We start from the raw sequence: 16,082 nt of genomic DNA, 5'->3' as shown, positions 1-16,082 counted from the left end.
GATCACTGCCAGAAACTAGAATGCCTACTGTTAGTAGCAACAGTTTTGAGATGATGGAAAGTTCATCAATTCCTACGGGAAATATGAACAGCCTCTCCTTGGATGAGGCCATTGTGAATGTCACTATGTCACTGTTGCAGGCAAATGGATTTGAATTCACAATATTGCTTTATCCAATGAACCAGAAATGAAACCCCCAGAAAATATATTTACATATATAGGCTTTTAAAACCCTCTATACTTTCTGTACCTATAGTATTGGTTTTTAAACTATCTAAGTATACAAATTCATACACACACACGTTTGAAGATGACTAAAGGAAATACCTCAGCATTCATTTTCTTATTAGCCTTTTCTGCCTCCTTTTGTTGGGAAAGATGATGGGCCAGGATTTCATCTTGTATTACTCTGGCATTCTGCTCTCGAGAAAGTTGTCTCTGAGCATCATTTTGCTCTTCTAAAACCTGGAGACATATTTCATTAGGTTTTGGGTTTTATACCATGAAAAAAAGTCAAAAAAAGCTTAGGAGGAGAATCTTTAAAAAAATTTTTTTTAAACTGTTAAAAAGAAGTAGCCTTTTTAAACACAGGGATCTTTAATGCACATAAATAACTCAAATTCTAATATATATGACAGCTAAATTTATCACAGAGCAAAAACACAAGGGATGTAGTATCATGAAAGAAAAAGGTTTTTTTTTTTTTTAACACTTTTTAAATTGAGTTTTAGTCATTTTACAATGTTGTGTCAAATTCCAGTGTAGAGCACAATTTTTCAGTTGTACATGAACATATATATATTCATTGTGACTTTTTTTTTGTTGTGAGCTACCACAAGATCTTGTATACATTTCCCTGTGCTATATACAGTATAATCTTGTTTATCTATTCTGCATATGTCTGTCAGTATCTACAAATTTTGAAATCCCAGTGAAAGAAAATTTCTTTATAAGGCATTTAACCAATTCCATCACAGTCTGAAGGCAATTCAGCCTGGATTTTAACTTCAAAAAGCCAAAATTAACTCATGGATTTGAATTAGACTTGTTACTTTGTTGAATGGACCAAAACCGTCAATCCTTATGTTAATAATTAAGCTCAATTTAACTTCCATTCCTTCATTCAGAAAAGACACAGAGCATCTATTAGATGCCAAGAACACCAAGAAATTAGTAAGTTAAGCTCTAAATGTCATAGTTCATATTTAGGATGAGATAACTCTTACTTGTTTTAAATGAAAATACAGATTAATTCAAAAGAATATTATAAAGAATATTGATGAAACAGTGTTAGAGATATGAAATTTTCATGAAAGACAAATTTACCTGATTTGCTTTATTCCATATGCTCTTCACTTTGCATTCTAGTGCTCGGGCAGTGATTTCAAGTTGTTGTTTCAGGTAAACTTGCTCATTGTATTGTTTCTCTTTTCTTTTCAAGTCATCCTTTGTTTTTTCATATAATATATAAGCATTTCTCTTCTTCTTTGTTTCTTGTTCTAATGTGAATCTGCAGTGAAATATGCTTACCTTAAAATTTATTTTGTTAGAAAATAAAAAGTTCATTTTATGATCTGGTTCTTCACATGCTGATTTATTACCCTAATGGAATTTGTATGTTCTCAATTTTTTTTTTTCATTTCTAAGTCTCACATTTTAAATTCCTCACTTCAATCTCTTCATAATGATAGACTTATGTGTATATATATATATTTGAAAAGTAGCAATGAAAACACATAATGCTACTGAGTTTCAGTCAAGAGTAACTCTGGTCAATAGTGTAGGGAAGAAATTTTGCAATTATTCAGTAAGGTTTGAATTGAAAATTACCCTTTTTTCCCCACATAGTCATAAATTACTCCTTCATTAGGACAGAGAATTTAGTTATTAATTAAAAGAGAAGTTGCTATTTAGAAACAGGTTTATAAGTTCATGAGAAATAAAATTTCAACTTCATGAGATATTACAGGGACTCCTACATGATCTCCAGGGGAAGGTAACATCCGCAGACGTCTTTTCCAGAACACAGACCCGGTAATTAGCATAATCCAAGGCGAGGCTGGGGAGTCTACTCCCTGATGCCCTACACTTCATGTTTCTTCTTTTGCAGCACTTTGAACTTACCTTGTTGAGTATTATTTATTTAGTAAATCATTTTTAAATCCCTTTTGGTACAAGGCAGGATCCCTATTAAGTAATTAAGAAATTAAGAGTAATCCGTGCTTTCAGCATAGACCTTTGAACTAATCTTATCTCTGTATGAGAGAGATGCTGAAAAAACTAACCAGTAATAACTCTCCACTTTACTTTTTAGTCCAACCATTCATATGTTAAGAATCAAACTGCATAATTTTTTTTTACAGTTTCTGCCTTGAGAAAAATGGTCATTTCATAATTCTGCAAGTGGGAATGTAAAGTAATATAAACTTTCTGGAGGACAATTGAGAGATAAGGATCAAAGATTTTTTTTAAAGAAATATAGAATGTAGTGTGTGTATGTGTGTGTGTGTGTGTGTGTGTGTGTGTGTGTGTGTGTATGGCTGTGTTATTTCCAAGAGTCTCATATTCCACAATATTAATGAAATTTTCTCCCCTGTAAAATCCCAAAAGGTAAGTTAGCAATTTTAAGACTTCTCCTACATACCTACAGTATTAAAGTAAATATAAAGAGTTCAAATATTTCTTTAAGACCAAGAAATTCAGTACCTCATACTGCAGAGCTCTCGTTCCCACTCCACATTTTGAAGCTTTAACTGTGATGTTTCTTCTCTTGTTTTCAACAGCTCTGTTTGTAGCCAGTTCACCTTATTTTCCATTTCTTTAATTTTTCCTCTAAGTAGTGCAGAGTCAGATTCTTTCAGTTCTATTGATCTGAATGAATGAACTGGATCCTGAATCTTCAATAACCTATCAGAATCTGCATTAGGAAGAAAACAAAAATAGAAACAAAATATATGAATAATTTTTGTGTACAAAGGACTGTGCATTTTCACATTCATTCATCCATATATTGAACAAATGGATATTGAGCATCTATAACATGGAAGACATTCTTCTAAGCTCTGCAGATATTAAAAGAATGACAAAGTAACATTATGAACATTATGCAAGTAAATCTGACAATTCAGATGAAGTGGGTAAAATTCCTTCAGAGAGAGAATTTACAAAAGCTCAATTAAGAAAGAACAAATAAGCTAAAAAGCCCTATATCTTAAAAACCAAAGCAGAAGTCCTATTTAAAGACCTTATGACAAAGAAAATCCCAGTCCCAATGGTTACACTGGTGAATTCTACCAAGTATTTTAGGAAAATTTAATACCGACTCTACACAAATTTTCCTCAAAAAATGAAGAGGAAGAAATATGTCCTCATTCTATAAAACTAACATTACCCTGAATCCAAAACCAGACAAAGATATTACAAGAAAGAAAACTAATCTCATGAAAATGGAGGTAAAAATTCTAAACAAAACATTAGCAAATTAAATCCAACAATACAGGAAAATTCATCACGACCAAGTGGGGTGTATCCCAAGAATGCAGGGCTGTTTTAACACGTAAAAATCAATGTTATTCATCATATTAACAAACTAAAAAAGAAACCATATGATCATGTCAGTGGATAAAAAGAGGCACCTGCCAAACCTCCATATCGATTCCTGATAAAAACTTCCAGCAAACTAGGAACCAAGGGAACGTCTTCACTATGACAAAGATCTGTGCTAACCCTACAGCTGACACCATATGCAATGGTGAGAAACGGAATGCTTTTCCCAGAAGGTGAGGAACCGGACAGGAATGGCTTCTCTTACTCCTTCTATTCAGCACTATACTGGAGCCAGTGCAATCAGGCAAAATGAAAAACCAAAAGACATCTAGATGGGAAATGAAGAGGTAAGACTGTGCTAATCAGCGGGGAATATGATTACATGGTGCGAGTCAGCTAACTCCAACCTGTGGGCCGGGTTGCTTGCTTTGGTAAATAAAGTTTTACTGAAATACAGCCACGTCCATTAACTTGTGTATTGTCTATGGCTACTCTTGTTGCAACAGTGACAGAGCTGACTAGCTGTGACAGAGAATGTATTTATTGGCTGCAAGTCTTAAACGTGAACTGTCTTTAGTAAGACAGTAGTTTAAAGAAGAAAAAGCTTGACCACCTTTGGTTATGTAGAAAATCTGAGAGAATCCATAAAAAGGCTACTAGAACTAATAAATGGGTTCAGTCAGGTTGGAGGGCACAGAGTCAGTATACAGAAATCAACAGTATTCCTCTCATCAGAAACTAAAATTTAAAATACATTATTTTAAAACAAACAAATAAATAAGAATACACTACTTATAACCGCACTGAAAAATAAGAAATACAGGTAAGCTCATAAAAGATGGAAAGACCCAGACACTAAAAACTCTAAAATATTACTGAGAAAATCAAGGAAGACCTAAACGGAGAAATAAACTTTGTTCGGGGTTAAAAATTCCGTATGGTTAAGAAGTCAGTTCTCCCCGAATTAATCTACAGATTCAACATAATCTACGTCTAATTTCCAGGACACTAGTAGCTTTTTTTTTTTTTTTTTTTTTTACATTGACAAGCTGATTCTAAAACTCATGTGGAAAGAAGGGTAATAAAATGAAACAAGATGAAGCCAGAGGACTGTGGCCTTTAACTATGGAGCTGTGAGAAGCAGTAGCTGGATTTTAAGCAAGGGGGTAACAAAGATCTGAATTTTAAAAACTATCTAGTAATCATGGTTGCGGTGTAGACCAACGTTCCAGGAGGCGGACAGCATAGAAGAAAGTCCTGAGGTGATTTCAGCATTCTAGGAGGGAAGCAGTGATAACCTGACCTTGGGTGAAGGCGTAGGAGCAGCAGAGTCAACAGAAAGCACAGGGAGTGGGAACAGTCACAGCCCCTGGCTGGCAGTGCACAACACGTCTGATTCTGCTTTGACACAAAGCAGGTTTCTGAGACGCAGCGGACTGTAACGTAGCCGTGCTCCCTGGGGCAGTACTAGGTGTGCACACGTTACCACGAGATACTTAAAAAGGCTGTGTAGTCATACGGGGGTCCTACCTTTACTGTCCGGGCCAAGTTCTTCGATTAGCCTCAGGGTATTCTTACAATTAGGGTAAAGCGACTTGCGATCCTCAGAAGCTGTTTCCGGTGACAGAGTTAAGTCATCGAGGTCGTCCACAGAATTAATCTGCTCTTTGACCTACAAATAAATAATGCTATTTCACAGTGTCTCCAACATAGTTATAAAATATGCTTAGTGTACAGAGGTGATAAATATCCATCTTTTTATGAGAGCAAAAACACAGACACTTCTCGAAAGAACTGACTTTTGTCAAAAGGCTAACTTTATCAATAGTGTTTCTAAATTATTTTTAAGTAAATGTCTCTACAACAAAGGAGGATTTTGTTTTTCCACTCTTTTATCATTTATGTATTATTTTTACCATAGGGAAATATTTTTATAAGTAGTATTTTACTATACCTTGTCCTTTTTAGTAGACATTTTCTTTGAAGACCTGAAAAAAGAAAAAAGCAATTCATTTAAGCCAAATACTAAATATTGAAAATACAAGAAATATGTAAATCTATTATTTTTTATATAAAATCTTTGCATTGATAATTAATTTTCAATAAAAGGGATTAAACAGTGGAAACAGTAACATTAAAGGACAAAGAAAGTATGTCAATTATATTATTGACAAAGTATTAAATTTAAATCAAGGGGACAAGCAGAGGAAAAGGAAAAACATAACATTACTTGTATTATTTGGTAGGAAAAAATACACCAGGATTTTCTTCTTGTTGTCTTTTTCAATAAAAACTGGCTTTTATGGCAATAAAACCTGTTTGGAAAGTATTACTGAAGTCCTTATATGAAAGAAACCCTTTTCTAATAACCATGGTATTAGCTTTTTTGAGGACTTACTATGTAACCGCTATGCATTATTATTAGCACGTTACATGTCTTAAAGACATTTTAATCCTCACAACAATCCTGGGAGGTAGGTAATACATTAGGTACTTTACCCAGGAAGAAAATGAGGCACAGAAAGGCTAAGTCATTTGTCGAAGCCCCTATGTCTGCCCAGAATTCCAACCCAGGCAATCTGGCTTCAATACTTGCATTTCACAATATGCTAAGAAAGTAATATTTATTTTTAAGTATTTTCAACTAATGTAGTAAATGAATCTCTATTATTATTCTATGTCTAGGCATAATTATAAATAACTTCTGGGGCATATGTCCAGAAGGAACCCTACTTCAAAATGACACCTGCACCCCAATGTTCACAGCAGCACTATTTACAATAGCCAAGACATGGAAACAGCCTAAATGTCCATCAACAGATGACTGGATAAAGAAGAGGTGGTATATTTATACAATGGAATAATACTATTCAGCCATAAAACCCGACAACATAACGCCATTTGCAGCAACATGGATGCTCCTGGAGAATGTCATTCTAAGTGAAGTAAGCCAGAAAGAGAAAGAAAAAAACCATATGAGATCACTCATATGTCGAATCTAAAAACAAAAACAAAACATAAATACAAAACAGGAACAGACTTATAGACATAGAATGCAAACTTGTGGTTGCCAAGGGGGTGGAGGGTGGGAAGGGACAGACTGGGATTTCAAAATGTGGAATAGATAAACAAGATTATACTGTATAGCACAGCAAAATATATATAAGATCTTATGGAAGCTCACAGCAAAAAAAAGTGACAATAAATATATGTATGTTCATGTATAACTGAAAAATTGTGCTCTACACTGGAATTTGACACAACACTACAAAACGACTATGACTCAATAAAAAAAGTGAAAATAATAATAATAACTTCTGAATCTTAACACCTATTTTTTAAAAATACAAAGACTTTAGACCTAGGCAATACTGGAAATCTACTTTTAATAAAGATTTGCTTTCGCTAAAGACATTAATCAGCGGGCATTCATTATCCATTCAGCTGTTTGTTCATGCATTTGACAGGTCCTTATGGACCATGATGGCTTTTTTAATTTAGAACTTAGTAATCCAAAAGTAATCATCTGTGATAGATTGTTAATAGTTTATTATTCTATTGTATATATAAAAAAATCTTCCCCTTCTTCCTGGAACCTAAGCAAATATTAAGTTAATATAACCTGATATTTTACAATAGCATACAAAACCATAGCCACTCATGATGATACTGTCAAGGACACTATAGAATCATCAAGGAATGATTCATCTCTATTCAGTATGGCCTAAGTGTCTGTATAGTCATTATGAGTATACAATTTTTAAAAATCTATGGACAATGGTGTAACTTTAAAGTCATTATCTGCATATTCAATTGTGTAAGAATATTACGCTTCAGAACTAACGAATAAGCCCTTACAACAAAACCATACATGAATAGTTTACTACAATATCTTAAAGATAACATAGTACAATCAATACACTTTCTAATATCAGAAATGCAAACAAAGTTAAATTGAAAAACACGTCTTCTATGGAATCGCATCCAACAGCAAAGAGACATGCTCTACAATCTACCGTCTCATCATTAAACAAAGAAAGGGAACCCCCACGAGCCCCACGTTCCCCTTCACTTATCACCCAGTCCTCTCCTGCCTTCCCAGGGAATGTCCTCTGAGGGGCTGTTCACACCGACTCACTACAGCCCGGCTTCCTTGGGAACGTAGTACTGAAACTACTTCCGGTCAAAGGCACTTGTCCTCATGTTAGCCTTTCGGCACTGTTCCTCCCACACAGTTGAGAATTCTCTTGCCTTGGCCTTTGCACTATATGCTGCTGTTCTATTTCCAGAGAAGGTAATCACTGCTAATACGTCTTCACCTACAAATAAAGAATTTGTAGATTTTACCTGCCACAACCTTGACCTCCTTCACTTAAGCTGCTGTTCTCATTCATGTGTAGGAGACCACCAGCCAGTGAGGCAGTCTTCTCCAATACATGTGAAGTCACAGATGCTTTTAATGTCCGTTTTCCACTTTCATTCTTCTTTACTTCCTTCATATGCAAGCCAGGACAGCTACTTTAAAACAATCCATAAAAAAGCCAATTTTTAAAAAATAGTTCTACTGATAAATTTTTAAAAAAAACAATTTTTGTAAAACCAACTCTGACCCATCTTCAGTCATTTATTAATTCACAAAATGGTTAACAAGTGCCAACCATAAGCAAGGAAACACAAATTCTTGCTTCAAAGACAGATATACAATTATGATACAATGTGATAAGCAAGAGCTAACATATGAAAGTAAAGTGAGCATAAGGAAGGCTTTACAGAACAGGGAAATAAACAGGAGGTCATGAGCAAAAGAGACAGGAGGAAATTATTCTACTTAAGAGATTAGAATGTGAGCACAAAGATTAGGCACAAGGCATTTAGGTGTGTCCTGGGAACCTGGAAGGAAGAGTACAAAATACATGGAAGCAAGTAGAGAGATGATCCTGGGAAGAAATGCGGAACAGTATCTAGGAAAATAATAATTACCTACTGCTGAATACTGATCTAGGCTTACCTATCAGAATCTCCTTTCTGCAGAGCAGGAAACTGCCGGTCATCACTTTTTCCCCTCTTCCTCTGCCGAGTTAATCCTTCATGGTAACTGCCACCATACATGGTTTCTGACCCTTTCAGTTCACTTTTGTTCCTGTTCTCTTCTACTTCAACCTTTAGTGAAAGTTTGATACAAAGGGTAATTATTACTTTATTCATTAGAAACACTTTGTTTTCATTCATTTTATCATTTGACTCAGACTTTGCCCTGATTTCAATTGATTAAAATATTTTTGTGCTTATTTTAATTTTTATCATTTCAAGTCATTGAAGTGTTTGTAAATTCTGCTTCTTTCTGTTTGAGGAAAAGAAACAATTTCTAAAATTTCAAAAAGGACTTTCTGAATGTTGTGCTCTTACATCCACTCTTCCCCATGTGAATGGCAGAGACAGAGAAATAGAAAGACAAAGGCATAAAATTTGTCCTCTTCTGTCTTTACCACCTAGATTTTACATTAAACAGCCAGATTTAGAAGATGTCACACCTTGGTGCTTCAGTAACAGAAAGGAAACATTCTTCTTTCTGTGCTAAAGCTATCCTTTCCCTACTACTTTTTATAATTCTTCTTTCATTTGGATCCTGGGGTATCAAAAAAGTGTTTAATAAAATATATAAACCCAATTTTACCGAAAGGAGCAGAGTGAAACTGATGAATTGCCAGTTAGTGTGGAATTCTGTAAAAGGAATAATGCTTCCCAATTTCACATTTAATAACCATGACCATTTTATAGCTAGACGGCATAGGAGTAATGAGTGATCTACTTTAGCCCCACTGTTTACTGATAATGGGAACACAACCAAGAAAGGTTAAGTGATTTGTCCAAATTCCCTAAAGCAGTATTCCCCAGCATTTTACAGTGTCAAAAGAGATGATACAATTCTCTAACACTGAATCTAATAAGCCACAAAATAAATTCATCAAATTGATCAGATAAGTTAAAAGTGTGACTTTGGCAAAGTTGGGGGCAGGGCTCATCTCCTTTTTCTATTACAGGAGAACACCTTCAGAGTTCTATCCTTAACATTCTTTGCACCTCACACAAAAGAACACACACATTATAAAAATCTATTACTGGAACTAAAAACATCATTCAGTGCATCTCAAAACTCAAGTTTTCTCTTTTGGAGATAAATACTGAATTTTTTTTTTGCTGAGGGTTCATACTACCTATATAATAAAATCATACATGCCAAAACTTGCTACATTTTACTAAATAATATAATGTAAGTGACTCAACAGAAACACCCGAAAGTGGTGATTCAAGAACATGTGGGAGCACATGTAGTTCTTCTTAAGAATATCTCAAAGCGGCCATGATGGAATTCTAAGTGTCCAGTGATCAGTAAGACAGATAAGCCTGCACTCACTAACGCACATTACACGGATCAGTTTACTGAGAGCTTGTGCTTATATCCCTTCTCTCAGTCACTGCTTCCTTCCCATTCTATGGAAGTGCAACTTACATTTAAGCCAACAGATTAAACCAAAAAAACAAAAAAAACCCTTGAGCTTATTATATTTCCTAAGCCATTTCACTTGCATTTATTCCGGCTCAGAAGGTCATGTGGCACACAGCTGAATTACTTTCCCACTTCATATGAAAGACTGGCACAGAGACTTAGGTTGGTTAAGGAACAAAACCCAGGAAAATACTTCCCTGAGTTCCTGTTATTTAGATGGCAGAAATAGTCTGTTTCTACACGATTACATATTTAGATGACCCCGTTTTATACATAGGCTATTTTCATAGAGTGGAAAATAAGATCAAATATGGATCAGAATGGAGGAGATTATTGATAAAGAGAAAAAACAGAGTAGCAGCAAAGGAACCTCTACCTCTTTCTGAAGCTGAATTTTCTTTTTCCAAACCCAGGAATTCTACTTGTAACATGCCTACCTTATTCTTAAACCTTTGCATACCTTGGTGTGTAACTCTTTTAGATATACTTTGGATGTTCTGTTACCATTTGATGGAGAAGAACTCACATTTCCTAATTCAGGGTCCATGTTTTTAGACTTATCAGCACCACAGTTATCTGCAAGCGATGGCTTCTGGAGCTGGTCTTGTATTGGCTTGGTTTTCTTACAAGTAATTGAAACAGCAGACATATCATGACTTTTTATTTGAATCATGTGTTTCTTCTCACTGGAGCGGGCAAGCCACAAACCAAAAAGGCTTTGTGGATCACTTACCTGAGGTGCATGTCCAATGTCTGATTTCCAGTGAGTATTTTGGTTCCTTTTCGGTTTTCTTTTTGTAGCAAATTCTTGGTCTTCTTTCACTTTAAATGGAACTCGGTTCCATACTTCATTTTCTCTATCATTACAAAAACTCTCCTCAGTTTTGTTAAAAACGTGTTCAGTGTCTGGCTTACCATTTTCATCCAACTTATTTTCATTTGAATAAAGTTTTGAAGATGACTGGCAACCATACTTTCTTGACTCAGACTTGGAATAAAATGGAAAAACATTTTCAAGACTGGGCTCTTTGTGTTCAGAGACTGCCTGGAATCCTATAGAGACAGAGGCTCCAGGTGCATCTACTTCCTCAAAATCAAATGTATTATCTGTCACGTTGGAAGGTAGTTCCTTTAAGTCACCACGTAGTTCACAGTTGTCATGTAGTGACACTACCTTACGATGAAAAGTAATTTTGCCTTTTTCATGGATTTTACTGATTTTCTGATTTGACTTCTTTGTGATAAATTCTGAATTGTTTTCCCAGTCGAATTTGCCTTGTTTGACCCACATGTCCTCATGCTTCTCCACACAAGAACGTTTTGAAGACACAGGTATGTCCTTTCTGTCATGTTCCTTATTCATTTCTGGTTCTCTAGGCATTTTCTGCAGATGCACAAATGAAAGATTAATCTGCTTGATTTGATCTTCAGATTTCCTTTCTTTCACAGTACATGCTTGTAAAACACATTTATCCTTAAGTAGTCAAGTATGGATAAAGAAAACTTAGAAAATATTTAAAATTTAACAAACTTCTTAATCTATGTTTGGCTAGTCACAAACTAAGAAGTGAAACATAACTTGCCTTAGCCTTGAAACAGGAGAAAAACAGGAACTCAGAAACCTAACTTCGTCACTGTTTGTTTGAACTAAACAATTCACACATGTTAAATCTACCAAGAATTAGAGATTAGATTTTTAACATTACAAAGATTTCCTCACTAAAAAATATTTCACCTCTCATACCTTAGTGAGCCCCTCCAGTGCATGTAAAGATTTTTTTAAAGGACTAGTAACTGGAGAATAAGCAAACTGGAAATTATTAGGTGCCAAAATCAATTAACATCAATCAGACAGAGGAACAAATTCCTGAATTTTAATGCAAACGATATACTACGATAGTGATCTATCTCAATATGTATTCTCTGCATCCACTGAGTTATATTATACTCTAACATTCACTAGTGAGAGTGAATAAAAGAATTTTTAATAATATTTACTGACTTCCTACCCTGAAATGAAATAAATTAGAAAGTTTTTGTTTCTTCCCTAACAGCAAAGGTCCAATCGTGGAAGGTTTGATTCTCTTACTAGGCAGTTGGGTTGACTCTATGACCCCTATTCTCTCCCTGATTGTAGATTCTGAAATCGATTACATAGAGATCACAAGACAGAAGAAATCTTTCACCTTGGCATTAATGACTTGCAATTTGAAACTGCAAATTTGGACCACTGGGAATGACTGTTCCTTACATGAAACTAACTTGGTGGCCATCACTGCTATATTATTTACAATTTCAACTGCTTATATCACATGATTTAATATTTGATATCACCTTCATCATGTGAGGAATTTATAAAGATGGAAGATGTAAGCCATATTCAGGAAGGTTTTTTGCCTCAATTCCAAGGATAAAGTGTAACTATAAATTATTACAGATCCTAACAATACTTTAAGATTTGTAATTAGATAAAATGCTATTAAAAACTAAATATTAAGTAATTATTTATTGACTCTAAAAGTCTAGTTTGAAAGGCAATTTCTTTTGAACTGTGTTATTAAACCACAGAAAACAGTATTAAACAAGAAACTTAAATTTACATTTTTACATACCTGTGAGTGGTTATTTTCACTTCCATCAAGTCTTTCTTGCTCTTCCTCAGATGCCCTTTGTAAGTCTAGGTCTGCTGAAAAATGAATATGCTTAGTTAAAATTCACTACTTAGAACAGCTAGATCAAAGGCATCAGCTTTATAAAAACAGAAAAAACATTTCATCAATTGACAGTTGAAATTAAACTTAATCTTTAGCTGGATATTTACTTCTTTAAGAAATACTTCTAATTATCTAAAACTTCAACAAACTATTTGGGAAATACTAGATGTTACCAGATTAAAGGCATACAAACATCTCAAAGTTTCATTCACAAATTGATTCACCAGACATGAACAAGACAAAGAGAAATAAAACAAAATTTAAAAATACAGTAGAAATATACAAAGTCACGACAGACTCTATTCTCTACCTCCTAACAGTACCTTGTTAACAACATACCAGGCTTCAAGAGCAATGTTAAACATGGTTTCCAAAATTACTGTTACTTTTTATGCTTTTATCTTTCCTTAATCTGAAATGTTTCCCTCTATTGTTCTGACAGATTCCTTTTCCTCTTTGAAGACTCAGCCTGCTCTGTGAAGTCCTCCTGGATTGCAGCTGTCTTTCCACACAGACACAGGGATCTCTTTCCTTGGAGCTACCTTGGTACTTCACAGATTTTTCTAGTGTGTCTTCACCAGCTGAACTGTAAACTATTTCTTTACATGTCTATCCTCTTTGCTCCCATGCTGTAGAGGACAAACTCTTAAAAGTATCTGTGTATAAACAGTATTTATTAGAAAAACTTTGAGTTTAGAGCTTGTAGTCACTACTATAGGAGATAACTGAGAATCTTTTGTAAATACAACATTAATTCTGCAGGTAAGGAAAGAAAAGATAAAACTATAGGAGCAGAAAAAATATTGTATGACTTATTACTACAGCTCTGATTATATCACTGATTAAGGCACTAAATTAATTGGTATATAAAGTAGAACACATATTAGATGTGGTTAATCAACAGACTGGGTATCCTAGAAGAATCAGAATTGATATTCCATATATTATTTTTAAGTGATAAAGCACTCCTTAGAAACCAATATCCTTTTCGACCCATCAATCCATTAAAAATAATAAAACAAGTTGATATACTGTGTGGAAACAGTTAAGAAGGAGGTCCTGTGTAGCAAATTCCCAATGACTGCCACTACTGCTGGGAAAGCCACTACTAAAATACAGAAAGGCAGAGAATACACTAGAAATACTTTGATATTTAGTTGCAGAGGTGCTTTTTCAGTTACACTGAATATAGCTATAACAAATATTTATAAATTCAGAGCTAGATAAAAATAAAGCTAAGAAACCATACTTTGAGAAGGGAATCTTTGGATGGCCACCTAGGTTTCCCAACTAGTCACAAAGCTCTAGACATCACCCTTCTACCCGCTCTCAGGAGCGTGCTAAATACTATTCTGAACGAATTTACTTTCACCTAATTCTCTTTGCTATTTAATATGTTGCTATGGTCAGAGGATGAATGTAAATGTCATGCCAAAAGGTATTGTCTGGTTGTAGGTTGCATAAAAGGAGTAAACACAAAGGAGATCCTGCCACAAAATGATTTCTGCAAAGTCAGAGTATGGTGAAGCCACGCACAGGTAGACTATGGCTAGTTCTCTATGCTGCTTTATTACCTTCTTTGCGGCTTCTGTTCTCTGGCAGCTGTGACTCACACAGGCCACGGAGCGCTGCATGTTCTGACACAGACACAGCTCCAATATTCATCCGGTCTTTATATACCAGGGCCGTCTGCCTCAGTTCTGTGGGTGCTGACAGGTTTGTGGTCACTGATCGTGATACCAACGGACATTTATCAGCTTTCAAATGCTCGGCTCTTTGACCAGCCTCATTATTGAGGCTCAAACTAGTAGAAACCCAGTCTGAAGAACCTGAAAACAAAGTTTCCACTTATTAGAATGTGAACAACAATACAAATGACTAACTTTTACGAATTCTCTTCCCAGAGCAGCAGCCCCACGTCCTCAACCCCATGCCCTCCTCTCCACCAAACACACTGCTCCTTCCCAGCTGGTTGTAATTTACATGTCATTGCTGTTCATATAGGGAACCACTGTCTCTCTTTTTTCTACCTTTAATTTTCTAGAATTACTAATTTGGATTCACTCATCACTCTCTATAAAACAGTCTACATTCTGTAAGAGCTTTATGAACAATTATGATTCTTCAACATATGAATTTTTTCATTAACAAAATGTATGCCTAACCAGCCATTTACTGGATGTTTAAATATGCATGACAGTATTGAGTCCTAGAGATGTGGGCTTTAAGAAAACTTTTACTGAATGGTACTACATAAATTACAATGAGACAGTCTTTCCTCAATGTACCAATATCTTCAGAATTCTTACCTTAAGCCTTGGATAAACATCATAAATTTATATAAGAAAGGATAGCCTTGAGTGACTAATTTTTTCCATATAAAAATAGGGTAAATCTAGGTACAAACCAGATCCAAAGAGTACAGAGTGCCATGAGACAGGAAATATCTAACAAAAATGTTTTCCTTTTTTAAAAAGAATTAAGTTGTCAGATTCAAACTTTTTAAGACAAGTTAAAGAAGAAAAGGCGAGAAATGTAGAAGTGAACGTTAAAGCCCACTTCATCACAAGGGCCCCTTTATTATTTCACATCCATGAACCCTGTTTAAAACAGCACTTCTCAAGTGTCATCTGAGAAGCCCTGAAGCCCCATGTTCCCTCCATCTAGGGAGTCCAGGAGGTCAAAACTATTTTCACAATAGTACTGAATGCTATTTTCATTCTCATTCTCTGTTAAGGGTGCAGTGGAGGTTTCCAGATACATGACATGTGATAACATCAAAGCTCTAATGGTGAATGGAATGTTTGTGTGTGCTTGTTTTTTAAATCTTTCAGCTTTATTTTCTAATATACTAAACATCAATAGATACAACCCACTTAAAAGTTCTTCAAAATTCTCAATAATTTTTAATAGTATAAAAAATACCCTAAACCCAAAAGCTTTTAGGATTATTGTTTTAAAATATCATATCTACCAAACATTAAGGTAGGACTAATTACTTCCATCATTTTTAATAATCAAAGACACCACACACACACACACACACACACAGAGAGAGAGAGAGAGAGAAAGAGAGAGAGAGAGAGAGAGAGCGCTAATCAAACCATCCAGTTGGCTTAAGACCTTTGGGCTAGGGAAATAGCTCAGTGGTAGACCACATGCTTAGCATGCACAAGGTTCTGGGTTCAATCCCTAGGACCTTCATTAATAAATAAATACAGAAATAAATAAATATCATCAATGTGATAGCACTAGATGAAATAATTAAAGTGAAATATGACTGACATGTTAGCAAGGGAAGCTTTACTCTACAT

General features: G+C 35.0%; 1 protein-coding gene across 6 annotated transcripts in view; it reads right to left on the bottom strand.

The window, feature by feature from the left end:
* The window catches only part of LOC141573915 (ankyrin repeat domain-containing protein 26-like), an 88,923-nt gene that overhangs the window by 13,071 nt on the left and 59,770 nt on the right, over window positions 1–16,082 (bottom strand). For 4 of the 6 annotated variants that reach the window (XR_012500371.1, XR_012500367.1, XR_012500368.1 and 1 more), the window contains 10 exons: window positions 14,343–14,597; window positions 12,667–12,740; window positions 10,788–11,438; window positions 8,555–8,706; window positions 7,894–8,064; window positions 5,501–5,534; window positions 5,077–5,218; window positions 2,707–2,917; window positions 1,327–1,510; window positions 328–465 (listed from right to left, as the gene is read on the bottom strand). Coding sequence is in view for 1 of the 6 variants with exons in the window: in XM_074346324.1 (XP_074202425.1) it covers window positions 328–465; window positions 1,327–1,510; window positions 2,707–2,917; window positions 5,077–5,218; window positions 5,501–5,534; window positions 7,894–8,064; window positions 8,555–8,706; window positions 10,788–11,438; window positions 12,667–12,740; window positions 14,343–14,597 (2,012 nt within the window). In the remaining 5 variants the exon portion in view is untranslated. The remainder of the gene's footprint in view (window positions 1–327; window positions 466–1,326; window positions 1,511–2,706; window positions 2,918–5,076; window positions 5,219–5,500; window positions 5,535–7,893; window positions 8,065–8,554; window positions 8,707–10,787; window positions 11,439–12,666; window positions 12,741–14,342; window positions 14,598–16,082) is intronic. The other 2 variants (XR_012500370.1, XR_012500369.1) reach the window with 2 other exon arrangements.

This window comes from Camelus bactrianus, chromosome 18, assembly GCF_048773025.1.
Source record: "Camelus bactrianus isolate YW-2024 breed Bactrian camel chromosome 18, ASM4877302v1, whole genome shotgun sequence".
Taxonomy (NCBI): Eukaryota; Metazoa; Chordata; class Mammalia; order Artiodactyla; family Camelidae; genus Camelus; species Camelus bactrianus.
The sequence above is the reverse complement of the archived record's forward strand: the minus strand, read 5'-3'. Positions and strand labels throughout refer to the sequence as shown.